A 22,625-nucleotide genomic window follows, 5' to 3' on the forward strand; every position below is an offset into this window, starting at 1 on the left:
GCAATGATTTGGTTTCCTTCCTGACAGATCATGAAATTGAATTACAAAATAGCCTATCTCATGGGAAAATTATTAGCTCCGAACACTGGACTTAGAGATAGGTCCGGAAGTCAATAAAATGTTGACACATGGAGTGGATGCGTGGATATTCAATATGTTTAATGTGTCTACGGTACTTTAAGCCAAACTAAAAGCGCAATTAAAGCACAGATAAAGTGGAGTCAAAAAGCGCACTTAAAGCGCAACTAAAAGGCAGGTAAAACATGGGTAAAGCGCAGGTAAAACGTAGGTAAAGCACAAATAAAGCAAAGTCAAAGCGTAGTCAAAAAGCGCATTTAAAGTGCACTACACGTGTCAAGTTTTTAGTGGATATCCGGACGTATCTCTATGTCTGGTGTCTAGATCTAATAATTTTCCTATCTCATGAGGGTATAACAGCATATATAATTATAAATACCTTCTAAAACTCTCATTTTGTAGAGAGTTTAGCATTTGTTATTCTGTTTCCTAATTGTTTCTTTAGATGTTTATATATTTGCTTCTGAGTGTAACAGGTTTAGAGTGCCTCCTATCAAACTCTAAAGTGTCAATCAATACGTCATTTTATTGAGTAAAATCTTGTGCAAATTTAGATTTATCTGCCCTTTTGTTCACCTATTAAGTGTTGTAGGCGTTGCAGGGATGAGGATATTCAGGTGGATGAGCGGTTTTACTCTTAGAGATAAGATACGAAATGAGCATATAAGTGAAAAGGTTGGAGTAGCTCCAGTGGAAGATAAGATTAGAGAGAGCCACCTTAGATGATTTGGTCACATAAAACGGCAGCCTTCTAATGACCACGTTAGGAAAGTAGATGTATTAGATTTTACCTATGTTAAGAAAGGTAGAGGTAGACTTAAAAAGACTTGGTTAGAAAATATTAAAAATAACCTTTCTTTATTAGATTTAAATGAGAATTTGATTTTTAACTTGACATAATGGAGAAAAAAGATTCATGTAGTCAACCTCACGTAGTGAGATAAAAGCTTGATGTTGTTGTTGTCCTATCATCAAAAGGGGCACTTGTTAGCAATTGAATTTAGACTGAATTAATGATAAATTTAGCCAAACAGTTTGATAAAATATATAAATAATCCAGTAGTTAAATTAAAACTTAAATCCTGGATTTAATAAATCCTAACAAGAACAAGATTTAAGAAATTTGATAGGAATTAAGGATTTAATAGATCATCTTGCATGCAAACAATTCTCTGGATTTGATACTAATTTTAATATTAATAAACAAATAACAAAATATTTTTCAGAATTCAGCACTCCAAAAATTTATGTAATCCAAAACTATAAGACTATTTCATCTTACTATCAAATATCCTCTAAAAAAGCTCTATTATAAGCTAAATCCAATATGAAAATCTCCTAATCTTTAAATTTTAGTTATAATTTTCTATCATACAACAAACCTGAAGAATTCCTCCACTTCAACTATCCAACTTGAATTCTACTAATAATATTTCCATCTATTTCACCATTACTCTGAATAATATACTCAAGTATTTAAAATGAATAAACTTATTAATGACTTGATCGCTCAAAATCACAATCCCCTCACTAGATCCATTACTATTAAAATTACACTCCACTAGAGCTACTCTAAAGAATTTAAATTTATTTTGATCAAATTTTAAGTCAAAATATTCAAACACTAATTCTCATTTTTCATTTTATTTATTTCCAATAATATTTTTTATATAATTATTTTATTTATTATTATTTCATAAGAAAAAAATTAACTTGATATAAGTTAATAAAGATCAATCTTGATTGTCCTAATACTTTTTTCTTATATCACATACATAAATAATTAAGTTAAAAAAGAGGGTGAAAAAACAATAAATTTTATTAAAAAATTCAGTAAAAGTAAAGTATGAAGAAAAACTATCAACAAAGACATGCATATAACATAAGAGAATTAGCTATCAGAGTTGTTAACAGTTTAATTTAGAGTGAGATTAACTTTTTATTTACTAAAATAATTGTCCTCAAAATATAAAAACGAAAAATTGAATGTTATATCTGATTACTTTTATCTCAAAAGTACATAATTAATTTTTTTTAATTATTGAACAAATTAAACTTAAATTCAAATACATATCACATATATAAACTTCAAATTTAAAAAATTCTAATTAATAGTCTAAACTTCTAACCAACTAACATATCTAGATGAGTTGCGGTCTAATTTCCCACTTCCCTTTATCTTTTACTTTATTCTTCTCATCATATTCTTGGCTTTAGCGGCAAGTCTTAAGCTTCATTTGGGACAACTTTTTTATTGCTTTTTAAAACAAAATTTTAGTTAAAAAATTAAATTTTTTATACTAAAATTCTGCTTTAATAAGCAATAAAAAGTCGTCCCAAATAAAATCTTAGCTGTTGGACTTTATTATTATTATTTTGAAATAATTAAGATAAATTCATACATATATTATATACACAATATTCAAATCCAAAGACTTTTAATTGATTAATTAATATATCAAGATGATTATCATATTGAATTTTACTATTAGATTTGCCAGAGGTCCTTTTTCTTAGATGAGGGGCTGCATATATAATAAATATTTATTTATAATAATTTTAAGCTTTAGTTCTCAATTGCGTAAATAAATAAATAAATGGGACATTAAATATTCATGCTTGCACCCTAAGCTAAGTATTGTATAAGCAACGAACATCCGCTAGTAAAGGCCCGAAACTAGCCGTTAGATTGTTCACATGTGTTGGACACGTGGCCGCAGGACCGCCTTCCTTCACAACCGCTGGCAAAAAGTTGTGGGAATGGCGGTTAAGACAGAGCTCAGCGAGATAAGAAGAGAGAGACACATAAGGGGCTGAGTAGGAATAAAGGGAAGGCAATGGGTGCATTGGGGAATTGTTCTGTTGTTTTTCTTTTGTGCTTTTTTTCTTCTTTTGCTCTCGCAATCGGTTTACACCAAGGCGTAGGGGACGAGGATCAAGTGATCGCCATGGCTACTCTGGGAGGTGTTCGTGATGTGGAGAATAATCAGAACAGCGTTGAGATCGAGGAGCTTGCCCGCTTCGCTGTCCACGAGCACAACAAGAAGGAGGTCGGTCTATTTTCTTGGAATTTTTTTTTTTTAATAAAAAGCATTTCTTTGTCCCTTCGGATTACTTTTTTTCAACTGGTCGCCTCGCAGTTTTTTCTGATCCGGAATTTTCTTATGATATAGTCGAGATCTGTAGGTCTTGGATCGATGTTTTTGTTTTTTTAGGGTTTGTAATTTCTAGGGTTTGGTTTGACGTCTTGGGGGTGATTTGTTGTTGCAGAATGCTCTGCTGGAGTTTGCTCGTGTGGTGAAGGCCAAGGAGCAGGTGGTAGCGGGAACTCTTTATCATCTCACTTTGGAGGCGATAGATGCCGGGATTAAAAAGCTCTACGAGGCAAAGGTGTGCACGAAACCATGGCTTAATCATAAGGAGCTGCAGGAATTCAAGCATACTGGGGATGGAGAATCGGCCAGCTTCACCTCGGCTGACCTTGGTGCCAAGCGAGGTAATGAAGAATGCCTTTTTTTCTCATTTAGGTTTCTGTCATTTCTGTAATGTTTTTTTGGGAGCGCTTCATCATTTCATACTGATTTTTTTTTTTTCGCTAATCCCTGTATCGTAAGAGTTTTTTTATGATGAGATTGTCCCTTCATTAGTTCTCCCTGTTTGGTTTGAAGGAATCAAAAGAAGGGAAACGAAATGGTGAAAGGAATTGAATTAACTAGTTTTCATGCACTTTTTTGGTTCTGAGAAATAGGGTGAAAATACTGTTGATCTTTATCATGCCTGTACCTCTCGTCCCAGCACCGGCCCACAAGGGGCCGGTTCTCGCCTACTGCAGGCGGAGAAAACCCCCGCCTGGGCGTTCGGCCGAAGGAGAGGGAGGAGTCAGGTGGGCCCAAGGGGCCCACCAAATGTAAGAGGGAGTTTGTTTTGTTTGCCCTAGGGGTAATTAGGGTATTTTGGGGGGATCATGTGAGGGTTAAAGGGGAGTTAAGGTTTGTTTTGGAGGGATCTTGTTTTGGTGGCTGTTTTAGGTTTTTCTAATCTAGGGCTTGGGAGAAAGCTTCTCTTCTCGAATTGAGAGCATTGTATCCGTGGAAACTTGTAAGTCTTTTGATATTTAAGTAATCGAAGTGTTTGTGAGTGTTTTCATCCAAGAAATCTTCTATTTTTCCACTGTTTTTGGGCTGTTTTCCTGGATTCCGAATTTTGCAACTCAAGTTCCATTATCATCATCATCCAAATACAATAGAGATGACCTATATATAGGCCTCAACATAAAAAAAAAACCAATGACTAAAATGCCCTGAGGGTTGCAACTTCAAATAACCACCCATAAGGGTAAAATAATAAAAACTGAAATAAAAATAAACTAATACATAAAATGTGTCAAAGATATAGGCTCCTGATCGTAGTCGTCGATCTCCGTTGCCTCCTTTGATAAATGCACTAGAATCTCTTGTTGATGTCCTCATCATGAGGATTTGTTGGAGTATATAAATGTGGAGAGGTAATGGCACTTTGATTCGAGATTTGATACTGCTTTTGAAGCTTTAGATAATGTTGGGGAGATTCAAGATCTTGAAGAATGGACCCAAGTGCAAGTATCCTTCTATCTATAGGTCTTGCAAGTTTCATCCTACTGAATGAAAAATAAAAACATGCAAAACTTTGCTTGTTTTACCATCATAAATTGTGGTACAAAGATTTAGCATGCCATTCTTATAGTGATGATGAAGTTGAGTTGGTTAGTGTTTCTGTGTTTCTGTGATCTGAAGATACATGAAGAATTTTCTTACTATTTAGTTTGATGTTACGAGTTAGCAACAGATAATAAGCTTGCTATGCGTAAATATGCATTGCATGCCTTTTATGAGCGCTTGTAAATTGTTTGGCGTTACAATTTAGCGACAGGGCATAAACTTGTTATGGATAAAAATGCATTACATGACTTTAGGTGATCATGCAATGTTTGATGTTACAAGTTTGCAACAGAGTTTAAACTTTTTTATCCTTAAATATGCTTTATATGTCTTTATATTTTTTGTTAGATCAGCTTGATGCATATCTAATAACTGTACTTACATGCTTTAGTTTTATCCAAATTGATCTCCTCCAACAATAGAACCAAACTGAATTAGAATAAGAAGATTGAGTTAAGTTTCTGATTCAATACCTGCAGTAATGGGTGATACATTCATTCTACCTTTATAATAATATTCCTTGCGTTTCTTCTGCCTCGTTTCAGTAGCTGTTATTGTCTGCAATTTCCTTTTAATACCTTTTTCTAGCTCCTGTTTCCTTTAATTTTATATTCAATTATTATGTTGGGCTGCTGTGGCTATCATCACTCAGTATTATTGATGCAAGAATAGATATATTTTGCAATGCAAATCACCACGTAGATAAAACAAGATATAAAGGAGGGAATAATGGCTCGTTTATTTAACTTTCATCAGAAAAGCTTCAAATCTGATTTTGATCCATAAAATTGATGGAGCAATGGGAAAATTTACTTGCCAAAAGGAACATAAGACACTTTTATATAGAGTGTTATGTAACGCTTGCATCTTATTCATTGATTATGCAATTCTTGTGAAACCAGCTATGCTGTAAGTTAATTAAGTTTGATCGTAAATGAACATAAGTTGAAAAAATGTCTGGGGCACTTGGGCAACAAGATTGAGCATTTAAGCTAAGCAAGATTATAAAAACATATAAACAGAACTAATGCACTTCCAAACTTATAACTACTTTATGATCCTGCATTAGAACTTCCTTATACTCTGATATTTACTTGTGCTTTAACTGTGTCGACTGCCTGATGATTAAAATCACACTTCACATTGATTCATATTACTGCAATATTTGAAATCATATTACCGTGACTCAACCTTAATTATTAGTTAGCATGATAAAGATCAGTATTGATGCATTCTCTTCTCCTTTTAATTTGTTTATTAAGTAAATTTGTTTTATTAGCTATGGGTTTAATTATTCTTGGACTTCATATAATTTATTTCTAGCATTTGCAGATTTAGATTTGCTGATGATTGTGTATGCTCATTTTGTTTATAGTTTAATAAGGTACTTTTTTGTAGTTGCAACACAATGGAACATACTGCAAGCTATTACGATGTGGCACTACTTTTGTACTAAACCTTGCTTATTGTTTCCTCCAGGTTGCATTCCTTTCGAATTCATCCCTCCCAAATGGAGATAATTAAGAGGGACCCAGCTAAAAAGGATTGGTGGACTGATTCTGCTCCTTCAGGCCCATTTATTTACACACCTTTCAGCAAGGGTGGTACAACTGACAGTAATAAGCAGGAGTTAACATGGATTGTTGGGGAACCGGTTCAAGTTCTTGTGGAATTGGCTAATCCCTGTGCCTTTGAGTTAATGGTTGAGAGCATCTATCTTTGCATTCATTCTGGGAACTTTGATGCTTTTCCTGTAAGTGTAAATCTTCCACCAAACACGGCCAAGGTTATTTTGTTGTCAGGAATTCCAACAAAGATAGGTCCTGTTACAATTCCTGGATGCATTGTGCATTGTTTTGGCGTTATCACAGAGCATCTTTTCAGAGATGTTGATAATTTGCTTCTTGGAGCAGCACAAGGCCTTGTTCTTTCTGATCCTTTCAGATGCTGTGGATCTGTAAAATTGAAAAATGTTACTGTCCCAACTATTTCAGTGGTACCACCCTTGCCACTACTGGTTTCTTATGTGGTAGGGGGCGATGGTACAACAATTTTGTATGAAGGTGAAATTCGTGATATTCGGATTCGACTAACAAATGCTGGAACAGTGCCAATTGAACAAGCACATATATCATTGTCAGGGAAAAATCAAAATTCTGTTATGTCTATTGCGCATGAAACTTTAAATTCAGCCCTACCTTTGAAACCTGGTGCAGAGGTGATCCTCACAGTGATTATAAAAGCATGGAAGCTTAGCTTGGCAGATCCTGATCATGATCCTAGCAAGAGCACTTCTGGAATTATGAGGGGTGTATCAAAGGAAGGAAGCAATCCTTTCTTAGTTATCCACTATGCTGGTAATGTATAGTGTACTTATTCTTTGTATAACGCACTAGTTTTTCTGAATCGTGTTTATGCTATCCACCCTTCTTATTAATAATGACCCATTGCTAGAGTTATTTTGTTATTCGCATAATACATTTAATGGAAAAACTTTCTGCTGATTTGTTAAGTAATTGCCAAGTACTTTGTTGAATTAATTCAGTTATTATTATTATTTTGCTTCATATATGGTGATTTTGAGAGAGTTTGAGCTAGTTAAGCTGAAATTGATTTTGAAATAAAAAATAAATGCTCAGCTCTAGCTCAACTTGAAATCCATCCAACTTCTAGTTGACTCAAAATCTTTTCAGAGATAACTTAAAATAGACTCAAAATAGTTAAAGAAAAACTTTGGATTTGAAATAAGTTGCAGACTAACTCTTGTGCACTTCCATCATTGCCTCAGTTGCCTGCAACTCTTCCACCCTCGTCGAAAACATCTCTTTCAAAGTCTTCAACTGCCACCATGAGGACTTGCTCCTCTGTAAGGAATCATCACCTTGGTAGATTGCAAGTCCTCCCCTTGTGAGTCTCTTCTCTGGCAATCACCTCCTTCAATGTCCTTGTTGGCTGTTTTATGGACTTTTGTACTGGAATCAAGACCTTCATTGCCCATGACTCATATGCCTCACTACTCTCAGCTATCTACCCTCATCAAGAGCATGTCATTCACGATCCTCGCCTATCACGATGACTACATCTCTTTGATTGCAACCTTACCTCGGACAAGTTGCTCATAACCCTCTCTAGGACCCACTGCATGATGCTTGAAAAAAATTGAGGAAGACAAAGATGGAGACTCAATTCATGTACATAATAAGAAATTTTGGCATTGGATCTAAAAGATGGTGATCCAATGTATCAAGCACAAAATGCTTAAGCCAAAAAAAAAATGGTGTGTAAGTAGGCAAGTGAACCACCACCACTCATTTTAACACACAATAAGACAGTATAAACCATTGAAGCAATGAAAAAAAAAATGTTTAGAAATTGTGATATCCATCTATCTATATAAATAGTTTATATGCAAGTTAGCTTTTCAAGGGGACCAATCCTAACTCGAAATTAACTTAATAATAAATTGAATTTAGTGTGTGATTTGATACTTGTCTCAAATTAATTCGGACCACTTTGAATTCAAGTTGGTATTTTAGTGATTTTCAATTTTTATCATTATTATTACCTTGATCTTCACCTGTTAGTGAACTTGATACGGAGCATTTTAGTATTAAATATGTTGCAAGTAAGGTATATTCTTCCTCAATAGCACCTCGTTTTACAAATATATTCTTTAACCAACATTTCAATCTACAAACAAGAGCTCATCATATTTCATTTTTATTTCAAATTCAGTTCACCGAGTATTCTTTGCAACGGTTCCAAGTGTTCAAGAGTGTTCTTAATAATAGTGAGTGGTTTTGTACTTGCAATTGGGCTTTTAAGTTCCTTGCATGTCACCTGTATGTTCAGTTTGCCTTTAATGGTTGCTGCATAATTTTAATTTTAATTTTTATATTGCTATTTTTTTTTGTTCATTTTATCTATCATGTAACCTATACAGTCCAACATCCTTTTTTTTATTTTGTTCTTTTTAAGTTATATGCAAGTCATGTTTATTATGTATTTTGATGGTCTCCTGGCATCTTTCCTTTATGTGGGATATCTTCGAGTGCTAGGTCTTCCCACCACACCAATAAGGATATGCAGGGTTTGTGTCGTAAAACATTGCGACCTGAGGTCTTCTACGCACCACACTAGGAAAGTTGTGAATGGGTATTTGTATACCTATTTATAACTTGCAATGTTTTCTTGCAACACCAAGAATGACGCGTACTGATACTTATATTTGAATTTGTTCCTCATGCTAAGAAAAGTGCGCACAGGGCTTAACCACTGTGTTGTAAGGGCCACCTACAAGTTTCTCCCACAACATTAAGAAAACCGTGCTAGTCGCCTGAACTTGTCGTATTTGAAATTTTTGGAGGACTTTGAAGGTCGCATTTTTTAATACCTTCTCAAGCAAGACAATGACAACAACGAGGCAAATTGAGCACATTCTCCCATTCACTTTTACCCCACTCCTTCGTAACCTCAGACTTAGGCTTCTTTGAAATGCATCAAATAAATCCAAATCAAGCCGCTTCATTTTGAGAGGTTGACTTTTTTCACATCAAAGCTGTTGGAAACGCAAGTCCACATTTAAAGTTAAAATTTTTGTCTCTTTATCTTCACAAACATGCTGCGAGAGAGTTTTCATCTCCACATCACCAAGACCCCCGCTATAGGTTACAGGGAAATGTTGCTATACAAAGTAGCAACAAATAATATTGAGTTTGATGTTCATTTGATGACTTCTTTAACCACCAACAAACTCCCTCATTTCCTTGAGTTATATGACCATGCTTTTTTTTTTTACGCAACTCAAGCAGCTTCTCCTACTTTGTGCTTTCTCGTTCACATACCACTAAACTGCTGGAAGGCATTATTGAGACCATTTCTTTATTTTGGAAGCCCTAATAGGGCTCAGGGCAAAATTGAATCAAGATAAAGAAATGATTGGTAGTTATTAAACTCTTTGAGACAAGGATCCAGAGTGGAACGATAGATGATGATACAAGGTCAATGTTGGCCTTGTTCCTGACTTCCAATCCTTTCGAAGAATTCATTATCCTCGTGAAGCTTCTTCTTCTCCTTAAACAATTTCTTCTCTATGGACATCTACTCTTCATCTTATCCACGCATAATGAAACACATTGAAGAGATTGAGTCAGCAATCCCGTTGATATCTTCCTCCAGCAAATTCATATGTGACTTCTTCACTCTTTGTTGTTGTGGGTTTCACGAAGTTCGGTCGGAGCAGGGAAGGTTAACCGAAGACGAGAGAACGAGAGAGGATGTGGGTGCGATGGACTGTCAGGGAATTAGTGAGAATCATGGGATAAGTGGGAGCCTTGGGGTATGCAGCTATTATGGAAAGTAGGCATTGGAAGGGTTAGGCAGAGGATTTTTTTTATTTGTTTTGACCTTTTTTTTTTTAATAAAACAGATCAACAAATTTGACTTTAAATCTTTAGTGCTAGAGATTTTATCTCATGTAAATAAATATGCTGCTAAACTTTAGTAATATATTTGAATGGTTTTTGCCTATGATAACAGACGAAAATGTACCAATTATTAATTGAGCTGCACATTTTTTCTGGTTGATATGATGGTTATTGTTCATGTTTTACAAGATGCTCCAATAAGATTAGTAGATTAATTGATGTGGAAGGATTGCAAAGGAAATGGAATAGGCTAAATAACATAGATTTTTTTTTTTAATCTAAATAACATAGATAATATGTGCAAAAAGTCCTACAGAATGTAGTTTTAAAATCTCAAATAAATCTCAATTAAAGAATACCTATTGGAGAACGAAGATTCTTAAGATTTACACCAAATATTTAGGATAAAATTAATGATCACAATGGCCGAAATGTTTATTTGATTGCAAATCTTCTTTAACCGAGTATCTACTATCTCTTGCTTTGTGTGCCTTTTAAGATAAAATTTAGGTTTAATGTTAAGTGATTTATGCATGAAAGGATTAATTATAAATGATAGGCAAAATGTTGACCCATTATCTCTCCATTTTCTTATCAGGGCCGATGTCAAATACAGATGACTTGAATTCCAGTGAAGCTTCTGTATCACCAGGAAGGCGCTTGGTTGTTCCATTGCATATTTGTGTTGTACAAGGATTGCGTTTTGTAAAGGCTCGCTTACTTTCAATGGAAATTCCTGCACGTATCAGTGAAACCCCTCCACAGCCAGTTTCCCTTAATGATAATAGTTCTGAAGAGATCACTGTATTTAGTAGAATTGATAGCTTGGTTAAGATTGATCCATACAGGGGAAGTTGGGAGCTGCGGCTTCTCGAGCTCGAGTTATCAAATCCGACCGATGTCGTGTTTGATGTTAATGTTTCTATCCAACTAGACATTTCCATGAATGATAACAATCTCGCAGCTGTCGATCATGACACTGCTGAATTTGGGTGCCCAAAGACTAGAATTGACCACGACTGCTCCGCGCGCGTTTTGATACCACTCGAACACTTTAAATTGCCCATTCTGGACAATTCCTTGTTTGCAAAGAATCTGAATCTTCTGGCTAATGATGCTCTTATAAGTAAATCTCCAAGTTCTACAGAGAGGAATTCCAAGGCTGAATTAGCTGCTTCTATTTCCAACTTGGTTTCAAAAATAAAAGTTAGATGGCAATCTGGGCGGAATAGTTCTGGGGAGTTGAACATTAAGGATGCTGTTCAAGCAGCTTTGCAGATGTCAGTAATGGATATTTTACTTCCAGATCCTTTAACATTTGTATTCAGGTTAATGAATAGAAGATCCAGAACAGATAATATTGATGATGCAACAAAAGTGAACGGTGATGCGATAAAAGTAATGTACCGGAGTTCTATCTCAGCTCATGAGATGATTGACTTAGAAGTTCTAATTCGCAATAACACAAGGGAGTTAATCCGAATGAGCCTCAGTTTAACTTGCAGAGATGTGGCTGGGGATAATTGCATTGACGGGAATAATGCCACCGTTCTATGGGCTGGTAAGCCTATACAGATTTTGATTTACAGCAAACTGTTGTATTCATCGTCTCATAACCGTTAGTCTAGCTTCTGACCTCCATTTCGCTAGATTTGTCGATGCGAGGATTAGCTTCTTTCATGCAGGCTTATTAGGCCATCCAACCTTTTTTCTCATACATTGGCAATTGTATGAGTGGCTTTACCCTTACAGATAGGATACGAAATGAGCATATACATGAAAAGGTTGGAGTAGCTCCGGTAGAAGATAAGATTAGAGAGAGTCGCCTTAGATGGGGTTTGGTCACATAAGACGACGGTCTTCCGATGATCCGGTTAGGAAAATAGGGTATTAGATTTGACTTATGTTAAAAAAGGTAGAGGTAGACCTAAAAAGACTTGATTAGAAAATATTAGAAATTATCTTTTTTATTAGATTTAAATGAGAATTTGACTTTTAACATGACACAATGAAGAAAAAGGATTCATGTAGCCGACCCCATGTAGTGGGACAAAGGCTTGGTGTTGTTGTTGTTGTAGTATGGGCAATTGTGGTTTCCCTTATTTTCCTAATTGGTTTCGGATACACTGTTTGTAGACTGCATAGGCGGGCATGCTTAGGGCCCATTTGGGACTATATAAAATTAGTAATGTTATTGTTTTGGGTAAAAAAAAAAAAAAACAGGCTTATATACTTAGGCTTCGTTTGAGACAGCTTCCTAAAACAGCTTTCTAATATAAAGTTTCTAATTCAAGAAATTTTTGTACTATAAAACTGTTTTAGAAATCAACAAAAAAATTGTCCCAAACTAAACCTTATTCCCTATAGATAAAGTTGGATAGTAGCTTTGTTATAATTGCTGCACAACAGCAAATCAGGTTCTGAAGAGTTTTTTTCTCAAAATAACTCGAACGAATCGCTTTATTATAACTTTAATTTTCTAGCAGAGTTCTGGTTGTGAAAAACTTATCATAAAAAAGTTGTAAAAGTAACAAAAAAGGTGGCATCAGAGTCCATAAAACTATGAAAGACAAGATTTGTACCAAATTCGATCTTTTACTCTTTCATGGCTTTTATTTCTGTCCAGGTATTCTAACTGGAATAAGCTTGGAGATCCCTCCCCTTGAGGAGGTGGCGCATCCTTTTTCACTCTATTTTCTGGTGCCAGGAGAGTACACTCTGCTGGCTGCCGCTGTAATAGATGATCCAAACGATGTGCTTCGTGCTCGAGCAAGAACTGATTCAGCAGATGACCCTATTTTCTGCCGTGGCTCCCCTTTCAGAATCAGTGTCACCGGAACTGCTTAAGGTATTCTTGCACTTATATATACTGCCTCTGCTTGCTATTGTAAATGAATATTGTGATAATAACTCTTTGGTTCCTTTTTTTTTTTAATTTTTAATTTTCGGTGTTAGCTCTTGTTACTTGTTTTGTTTTTTCTGTTTTTTTTAGATCAGTTTTGACGTTATATTTAACACTGTTTGTCTGTTTAAACTTAAGCATGAAGTTAAAATAATTAATAAATATAATCATTATGAGATTCATTTTACTTGAAATATGATAAATATATTGCAACTTTATTTCTCTTGCTACTTAAAAAATGCATTGTACTTTTATATAAGAAAAAGAAAATTAAATAGATGATACATAAAAGTAACAAGAAAGAAATATGGAGATGCAATAAGATTCGATAGCTGGCTGTATTGGCCTGATGAGAATAATTATTTAATCGAAAGGTATTAATGAAAAATAATTTTTTCCCTTTTCTAGGAAATATATCAACCCAACTAGGTGTCCAAATCCAAATGAGTTGAGTTTGAGTTGATGAGCTTAAGCTTGGTTAATTAATCAAGTGCAAACTTGAGTTTTAATCTTACAATAAAATGATAAAAAGAATAAAAAACTACACGTGCAATAATAATTAATTATTTATTATAAAAAATGGAATATGTTTTTTTAAATATTTTGACTTTACATTTAAAATATTAAGTTATAATATAATTTACATTAATATTTTTAAACGAGCTAGCTTAAAAATTTACGAGTCAAGTTTAAACTAGCTCAAAATTTGCATGAGCAAAATATTTATGAGCTTGAGCTGGCTCACTGAGTCGGCTTCACTAACACCCGTAAATCCAAGCACTGCAAGCAATAACTTAGTACTCGAACTCAAATTTAAATTCAATTCTACAAATTAAACTGAGCACAAAGTGCCAATTTATCATGAAAGAGATCATTCCATTTCAAATAATACAATAAAAACATATGGATCGCTCCATAGAAAGAAGAAATAAACAATCCTTTATGGAGAAAATGTGCGAACAATGCGGACGCAATCGATACAACATAAAGATGCAGAAACAATTACTAATCATTGCACAAATAAACTGACGGTCAAACCTTAAAAGTAACGAAAGCTTAAGCAGGATAGTTAACATGATCAAGATAGGCAAGAAGTGAGCTTCCTGCAGGTGGGTTCTGTAGTGAATCTGTAATTTTGTTAGAGGTTTGCTAATATTAAGCAATACACTTATTCTACATCTTAAAATAGAGAGGGGTTTAAAAGATTATGGTAAAAATATTGAGTATTTGATAGGAATTTCATCGGTATATCAAAATTACGAATTGGATTGGATGAACTCTCTTTGAATGGTGATTCGCGCCCTCCCTTAAAATACGCAGAAGAGCCTGCAAGTAGCAAACAAACAAGCACATCGTTATATTATAATACTCGTGTAATTGAGAAATTATTCTGTGCGGAGACCGGATGCAAAACGCCATCCGGAGACCAACCTGAATGCGCCATATCAGCGGTACTGAGCATAGGGTGATGTGGCGCATTTTGGTTGGTCTCTGAACAACGTTCGGCATCGGCACAGAAGCATTTTGACAACCTGAGTTCTACCACATTTGGATTACATTTGCAGTAGTGCCTCATTTATAAGAAAAATGCAAATATAATGCCTTTCACTTAAATGCACTAACTAGATCTACCAACTTAAAAATAGATGATCAAATAATACGATAATTTTGGCAGCATAAAGCCTATCAATCAATATATTATACTTTAAGTCTTCGTTTGGAACGGCTTTCTTATTGCATCTTAAAGTAGCTTTTTAGTGCAAAAATTAATTTTTTTAACTAAAAAAGCTGATATAAAAAGCAGTAAGAAAGCCATCCCAAACGAAGCCTAAGTTAACTACGCTTTTATCTAAAAAGTCTTAATCAGCAATATGTTTCGTAGCTATCATCATCATTTTCATACCCCATTCACATGAATCCTTCTATATTAGGAGGGTTGTATGAGGGATCTAAGCTAATTTATGTAGATCTACTCTGCACAACTTCTGCTCACATTACCTTTGATAACCCCTGCATATTCTTTTAAACTCGATCCATCCATCTACTTGTCTTTTAGTGCTTCTTCAACCTTTTATGATATATTCTTAATATCAGAAAGGAAGCTGATGTGGAATGTTTTAGGATTTGGATTTTCTAATGCAACTAGAATGAATGTAAATTATGCAAGGGGACTTGGGAATCTAAGATCACCAAATACTACTTACCTAAAAGCTTGCTTCTTTTCTAAATACAAATAATAATTGTAAGAATTAAAACATAAATGATAATAGAATAATTAAATAAATCTAAAAAAAAATTAGCAAGATATTTGAACCATGTAAACCAATAAGAAATTGTAAATTAATCACCAAAAATTGAATCCCGCTTATATCAAATTGAAACAAATCAATAATACTAGCAAGACGGTAACAAAATAAGTAAAAGTAATTACATACGAAAAACAAGAAGCTACCAAAGCAAGAAGTTCAGGCCTCACTCCAATACAAGGAGATGACTTCTTTGAAACTAGGATGCCACACTTACTGCACTCGAAGAAATCACATCCAACTTTATAGGAATTTTTATTCAATTAAGGATATTGATTTGCATGCACATAACATCTATTTATATACTCATTTTCCAAAGGTTAGTAGACATGATTGGTACAAGATTTGCTTAATTGGTTGCAGATAATACTAAGATTCGATTTGATCATCCCATAACATACCCAAATTTCAACATTTTCTTTACAACAACAACATCATCAAGCCTTTATCTCACTATGTGGGATTGGTCATATGAATCATTTTTCTTTATTCTGTCCTATTGAGAGCCAAATTCTTATTTAAATATGATAAAAATATGTCATTTCTAATACTTTCAAACTAAGTTTTTTTTGTCCGCCTTTATCTTTCTTAACATAGGCCAAATATAACACATCTACTCTCCTAATTAAGTTATCGAAAGGTCGACATTTTATGTGACCAAAGCATGTAAGGTGACTCTTTCTAATCTTATCTGCCGCTGGAGTTACTCCAACATTTTCACGTATATACTTGTTTTACATTATGTCTGTAAGAGTAAAGTCACTTATCTATTTGAGCATCCTCATCTCTACAACACTTAAACTTAATTTTATGCTTCTCTTTTAATGGCCAACATACTGCGCCTTAAAGCATTGTAGGTCTCACCACCATCTTATAAAATTTTCCCTTAAGTTTGAGGGGTACTTTTCTATCACACAACAGGCCCGATGCATTCCTCAAATTCAACCATCCAACTTGAATTCTACAAATAATATTCCCATCTATTTCAATTTTCACCATCAGTTTAAACAATAGATCCAAGATATCAAAAATGAGTACTCCTTTTAATGGCTAGATCGCCCAAAGTAACAATCCCCCCACTAGATTTATTACTATTAAAATTAAACTCCATGAATTTGGTTTTAGATCTGCTCAAATGAAAACCTTTAGACTCTAAGGTTGAAATTTTTCACCTTTGCTTTGAAAATTAAAATTCCAATAAAACCTCATAGTTCACTTCATAGAATCATATCCCCCATAATTCAACAACACAATATTCCCCCATTATAAGCCAAAAGTCAAAACAAGGCCACCTCAAATAAACCTCACTTTACAAACCCTGAAGAGCAACAAGAAATTCGTGCAATGCTTATAACGAAAGAGAATTCCCACATATAACAATAATGATACATAAAACATAAAAGAACCAAAGAGAATATCGTAAAGAATCCAATAACCACTGAAAGCATCCATCAACCTACAATAACAAGGGAGTAATATCTCGAAAATAAAAAGCATTGTAGTCACACATCAGAAGCAATATTCAAATTTACAAGTTGATCTAATGAGAACAATATCATTGGACATCTCATTTAAAAATATCTCACACATAATATAACACAATATTTAAAAATAAAAAAAGAATAAACAACCTGGTCCTTTCACAATTTCTGAAAAGCTACTATCAGTTCAACCAATCTTGACAGAATCTCGAGCAATGACTTGGTTGCGCTACTTCAATATAAGTATTGAATTTTATTGTCGTTTCATGGGGAAATTCGGATAAGGTGATATTTGTGTGACACCGAGCATCATAACTTTGTGCTTGATTCTGCCTCTTAATTGCTTGTGCCAATTAGATATGAGATCACAAAGATGGGAATAATTCCTATCTGACGACTTCAAAGATTATAAGAACGCACTAAATCAAGTTCATTATTCTTCGTGAATTGAATTCCTTTTAGATTCTATGTACCTCTTTCCTCATGTCGCCTTGGCTTCCATGAGACCAAACCCTCCACCATCGTTACAGCAATCAAATTTAATGGTACTAAACATCTCTTATGATTAAAGACCTATAGTTTTCTTATTGATTTTCTTGATAAACTCCAACATCTTCATACATCTCTTTCAAACAACAACAACACCATCAAGTTGTCTAAATGGCAAGCATCTAGTTATGTTCTTACAAGATTGCTCAACAGTCTCAAACCCTCAATTGCCTCAATTGTCATGTTTTACAGTATAGCTAAGAAAATGTGAGAATTTCTTGGTTCATCCTAATTTCAACAAGCTAATTTATTTTATTTTTATTAGGCCTGGCATCTCATTCACTATTGGAGCTGTTAGCCAACACATGCTAAAAGCATTAGTAAGTTGTTATGTGAATTCTCAAATAAATCAGTCTCTGCAAAAAATGATTTCTACATTACTAAAATAGAGCACTTGAATTTAAATATTCTCAAATCCTAGATATGTTATCTCTGTTGAAGACATAAAGTCTGCTTTCGTATATTGTGTTTTTTTTTCCTGCTTTTTTTTTCTGCGGAAAAAACTTAACCAGAAAAAATACTGCAGTTAGGTCCAATGCTAAGTAATTAACTCCAATGAGCCGAATTACACCCCAACAAATCCAAAAAATATAGATATTCCTGATCAGAGCAAAAATGTACTAGAAAAATCATAAATTCAGCTTCTGACAAAAGGGGAGGCATTTTTTGAGAAAAATAGCTTTTCAATTTGTGATCACTGAGAAATAAAAGTTCCAAGAACCTATACAGAAGGAACGTGAATAGAATGTAAATTTTCTTCACGCAGTAAAGAGTTCTCCTTAAAAGTATTTAGGAAGATATTCCATCAACATAATCAACCATGAAGTGTCAAAACTTGGTTTAATATCACAGATGGAAATTTAGACATCAAGAATGGATATGCAAGCTCATTGAACCATTATAGCACGCCTAAACAACTAATGATGCATTTCTTGAAGTTTTTACTACGGAAAGAAGCAGCTATTTGTCACATTGCCACAATGAAGTATTAACTAAGGTAAAGCTGCTGTGATCCCACCTTAAGAAGCTTACATTCATGAAAGCCCAGAGAAAGACCTAGCCAGAAATCATTAATTTATAATTTCTAATTTTTCAAGATAAAATTTCTATCATAGTATTGTTATTACCAGCTAAACTAAAAGCAGACATCATCCAGCTCCCACTAGCAACCATTTATTAGTTAACGATCAACAACCGTTGTTGCCTCTTTTCTGATGCCAATGTATTTCTATTACTAATTAATATTATATTAGTTTACTAAAACATGTATACTTTCGCCGCTTGATGATTTAGATCAATGCCACAATAATTTTACCAAGTACGCTAACATTATCACAACACTCCCAACTTTAGTTTGTTTATTGTTGTTTATAAGTCAATCAACTTTAAAAAAATGCTTGAAATGTAAATTTTCTTACATTATATATTCTCAAGAGTAAAGACAGGTTGTCTATCAATACCTTAAGAGAAGGTTCATAAAGTTGCAGAAAAAACAGTTTATCCAATAAACGAAGCTCCCATCAATGTAGGATTAGAGGGGGTTAATGCAAGAAACCTTACACATGTATTTAGCCACAGCTAATAATCACCAGGAGAAAACCTAACCACTAATCCAGCAGCATCCTCTCAGGATCCCATGATTGTCAAAAGATAAAAAGGTTTAAATACCAATTAAACTATACAAAGAACCAATGAAGAAAACAGACATGTTATCCATTCCAGTAGCCTTAAATGTTAAAAAATATTAACCTGAGATCAAATATATAAAGCTGTTTGCTATTTGCTATGAAAACAAGGACACTTAGAATCAAACGGCATCATTTTCAATAGGCAAATCAGAAGCTTAATGTGTATCATTTTCCAAAAATTGCAGTGGGCAAATTCAGTAGTTCAATAATGATGCAAGACACTTAGAATCAAACGGCATCATTTTTGGAACTTTTGCATAACTTAATGTGCATCATTTTCCAAAAATCATTCAGTCTAGAGTTGTTATCCAATTATTCTTTAGATTAATCTTTCAAATAACTTCGAACTAAATTAAATTATTCTAATCCCTTCCTTGCTAACATTTCTACACTAGTTTTATAGGTCATCATGGGATGCTTCCCCTTGCCAAAAATAGCTGACATAATCTTGCAATTCTTCCATGTTCTACTTAGGCTTCGTTTGGGATAATTTTTTTATTACTTTCGAAAGCAGCTTTTTTGTGCAAAACTTTCTTGAAATCAACAAAAAATCAGTGACCAAAAGTTGTCCCAAATGAAGCCTTAGTCTATCCATTGTAGGCTGCATTTTGATACCCCTTTCCTAGTTAAAATTCCATTGAAATATTTTCTCATCATACGTTCATTTCCAATATTTGGCATTTCATACAAGCGTTTCCTCAAATTGTACTATGGTAACCAAGTCTTACAATTAAGTAGAACCTAATGATTTTTGTGCATATGCATAATCTATATTCATAACCCTAAAACCAATCAATGTTAATAGCACCATTTCTAAACCAAAAACAAATCTTCCAATCAAAAAATTTTTGTTGTTGTTACTCCCGATGATCTCACAATCCAAAAATCTTCAACCCTTGCATGTTTCCAGTTAAAGTATCTTCTCCATTATAATAAAAGCATACAAGTCATGTGATGCCAAATGGCAGAGGTGTTCAAACAGCTTATACTCACAATTAAAATCAACCAATGTTATGAATGTCACTGCTAAAGCACAAACATATGTTCCAATCCAAAATCCTATTGTTGTTGTTGCTAATGATGATCTCCCAATAAAAAATCTTCGATTCTTCAATGTTTCCTATCAAAATATAAATAAAACTTCATTATGATCAAAACATACACATCACACGACAAAAAAAATGGAGGGGGTTATGATGTAGGGTATCGGTGGAGGAATTAGAGAACAAGCAAACGAAATGCAAGAAGCAATAAGAACACCAACTGAGTTCTTCAGTAATTTGTATATATCATTCTATCTTCCTTTTTTCCTCTGTACAAGTATATATATCAACTTGTAATAAAGCAGAAAGGAGAAATGCAGGAAAGGGAAATAACTAACTAAAGTAGCCTTTAGTACGGTTTGGAGAAAATAGGGAAATAAGGTAGTGGGAGCTACCCGAATGCAGGAATAAAAACAAAGTAATAATACTAAGGTATATTATAAGGTAAAGTATTCCCTTATCTTAGAATGAGCCTCATCAGGTTAAATAACAATTTTTCCTTAATCTAATTGCTAAAAAATCATAAAGTAATAAATCAAGTGAAGAAGTAATGCAGATTTAAAATGTTCAAAAGCACGAACCATAAAATTTACGACGTGAGGCAACAAATAGACATGAACAGATATAAGAGACCACATTTTTAACCTGCAACGCACGTCCTAACAACCAGAACATACATTGAGCAAACAAGCCCGCTCCCCCTAGAAACTGACCAAAGTAGCCATGATAAAGAAAATATTTTCAATCATATCAATCAGTGACCCATATGTTTTTGCAATGCTATAAAACGATGAAATATTGAGCCAGCGAATCAACAAAGGAAGAGATGGATAGATACCTACAACAATAACTCTTAGTCTCATGTTTGTTCTACAAACCTCAAGTTAACTAGTCTTGGTATCTGGCATCGGGAATAGCCCCGCCCCCGCGGCGCCCCTTGGCGGAGCGAAGCCCAAAAACTTCTGAAGATTAGTCCGAATACTAATCGAGCAGAGAAAATATAGGAAGGCCATAGAACAATCCGTGGGATCATCACCACGTATCCCACGATGGCTCATCTTGAGCACGAACGACACAGGCGAGAAGGGCAGCTTCGCCACAGCCCGGCCCTCGAACATGGAATTAAGGAGGCCGAAGATGACGAAGAGCACCACCGCAACGACGAATCCAGACTTAAACTTCGAGAGGGAGAGGTCGCGCGTGGACTCCTTGAGGCTGCTCTCAACCCGATCCATCTTCTTTACGCGGGAGGAGGATCGCCGACCGGTGGAGGGGATCGCAGATGCACCATCAGCGGAAGCGGTGGAAGCGGGGGATTTCATGGATTCGAGCTTTTTGGAGGCCTTATCAATGGAAGACCGGAGGGATTTATAGGTATTGGTGCGGTAGATGAGGATCCATGAGATCCCTTCGCATAAGAATGCCGTGCCTATGGAGATGCCGACGACCACAAGGCTGTCGGCGTACTTGAAAGATGAGAGAAACGATGCCATCACCGGCGATCGATGCCTTTTCTAGGTCGAGTTCGGTTCAGGGAGAGGGGAGGTCCAAAAAGAGTTAAAGGGTTCGAGGTGGACGACGACACAGCTTTAACTACGCGAGAGTATAAACCGGCTTTCGATTAGAAGCATGTTCGCATTCTGCGGTAAGATCAAGGAATTTTTGAAACCTAACATGTCTTACTTATTTATTAAAATTTTAATTTATATAAAAATGTTATTAGTTTTAGTTTATTTTAACATATACTTTAAATACTAAACATTTTTTTTTGGTATATTTGAACTATCAAGACAAACTCATGCATATATCACATTCGTTGCCTTCGAATCTAAGACATCTTTATTAGTAGCCAAAGTCCTCAATCAAAAGATCAAGATGAATTGTACAAATGCACTGGATCCCATCAGAACCCGCAATTAAGCGTGCTTGGGCGAGAACAATATTAAGATGGGTGACCTCCTGAAAAGTTCTCGTGTTGCACCTTTTTTAAATATTAAAATAAATATGAGATCAAAAGACAAAGAGCAAGTCTAGCAAAGCAAGGTGTTAGAATTTACAAAATCGGGTACGATTTGTGTTTACCGGATAACCTGAAGCTGACCCAGATCTCGCCCCCCAGCCCGCGTTCGGGCGTTCCGCACTCGTTGCCCCGCATGCCTCTGCCTCACGTCCCGCCCCTTGCAGTCGGCGCCTCGCCCGCAGTAGTGCAGCACGCGCTCGCGGCACGACCGATCAACCTCGCAGCCGCACTGGTCTCGCCTGCAGCGCATCCAAACTCAACACAATGTGCACTGCACTCGCAACGCGTAGGCCACCCAGCCCTCCGCCCCTCCCACATCATGTCGAGTGCCCTTGCGTCTGGACTCAGCGCTCACCTGCATCAGCGTTTGCGTCCGAGTTCACGGGTCAAGTCGGTTCGGGTCAACCGGGTAACCCGCACGGGTTGAGTTCGGGT

At 35.2% G+C, this 22,625-nt stretch overlaps 3 protein-coding genes across 5 annotated transcripts; 2 read left to right on the forward strand and 1 right to left on the reverse strand.

Moving 5' to 3' along the window:
* The first annotated feature begins 2,936 nt into the window (after positions 1-2,936).
* LOC110102255 (cysteine proteinase inhibitor-like) lies at positions 2,937-3,639 on the forward strand. The gene is made up of 2 exons (XM_020830505.2): positions 2,937-3,128; positions 3,349-3,639. Exons 1-2 carry the CDS (start codon positions 3,027-3,029, stop codon positions 3,622-3,624), a joined length of 378 nt encoding a protein of 125 aa, XP_020686164.2. The 5' UTR covers positions 2,937-3,026; the 3' UTR covers positions 3,625-3,639.
* Positions 3,640-6,231: 2,592 nt separating this feature from the next.
* On the forward strand, positions 6,232-13,165 carry LOC110102248 (trafficking protein particle complex II-specific subunit 120 homolog). Its single transcript, XM_028698427.1, has 3 exons — positions 6,232-7,132; positions 10,800-11,762; positions 12,828-13,165. The coding sequence occupies exons 1-3, from the start codon at positions 6,286-6,288 to the stop codon at positions 13,046-13,048; spliced, it is 2,031 nt and encodes a 676-aa protein (XP_028554260.1). The 5' UTR covers positions 6,232-6,285; the 3' UTR covers positions 13,049-13,165.
* Positions 13,166-14,019: 854 nt separating this feature from the next.
* LOC110102254 (calcium load-activated calcium channel-like) lies at positions 14,020-21,754 on the reverse strand. Of its 3 annotated transcripts, XR_003701987.1 has the most exons (3): positions 21,049-21,754; positions 20,121-20,247; positions 14,020-14,429 (listed from the first exon to the last, which is right to left on the reverse strand). XR_003701987.1 is itself a non-coding variant. In XM_020830503.2 (2 exons), exon 1 carries the CDS (start codon positions 21,661-21,663, stop codon positions 21,055-21,057), a length of 609 nt encoding a protein of 202 aa, XP_020686162.1. In that variant the 5' UTR covers positions 21,664-21,753; the 3' UTR covers positions 14,020-14,429; positions 21,009-21,054. The 3 variants fall into 3 exon arrangements, 2 of the variants coding, with proteins under 2 accessions (XP_020686162.1, XP_020686163.1); XM_020830503.2 differs by lacking the exon at positions 20,121-20,247 and having other exon boundaries at positions 21,009-21,753; XM_020830504.2 differs by lacking the exon at positions 20,121-20,247 and having other exon boundaries at positions 21,049-21,752.
* Positions 21,755-22,625: the final 871 nt, after the last annotated feature.

Source organism: Dendrobium catenatum, unplaced genomic scaffold (genome assembly GCF_001605985.2).
Source record: "Dendrobium catenatum unplaced genomic scaffold, ASM160598v2 fragScaff_scaffold_1083, whole genome shotgun sequence".
NCBI classification, from domain to species: domain Eukaryota; kingdom Viridiplantae; phylum Streptophyta; class Magnoliopsida; order Asparagales; family Orchidaceae; genus Dendrobium; species Dendrobium catenatum.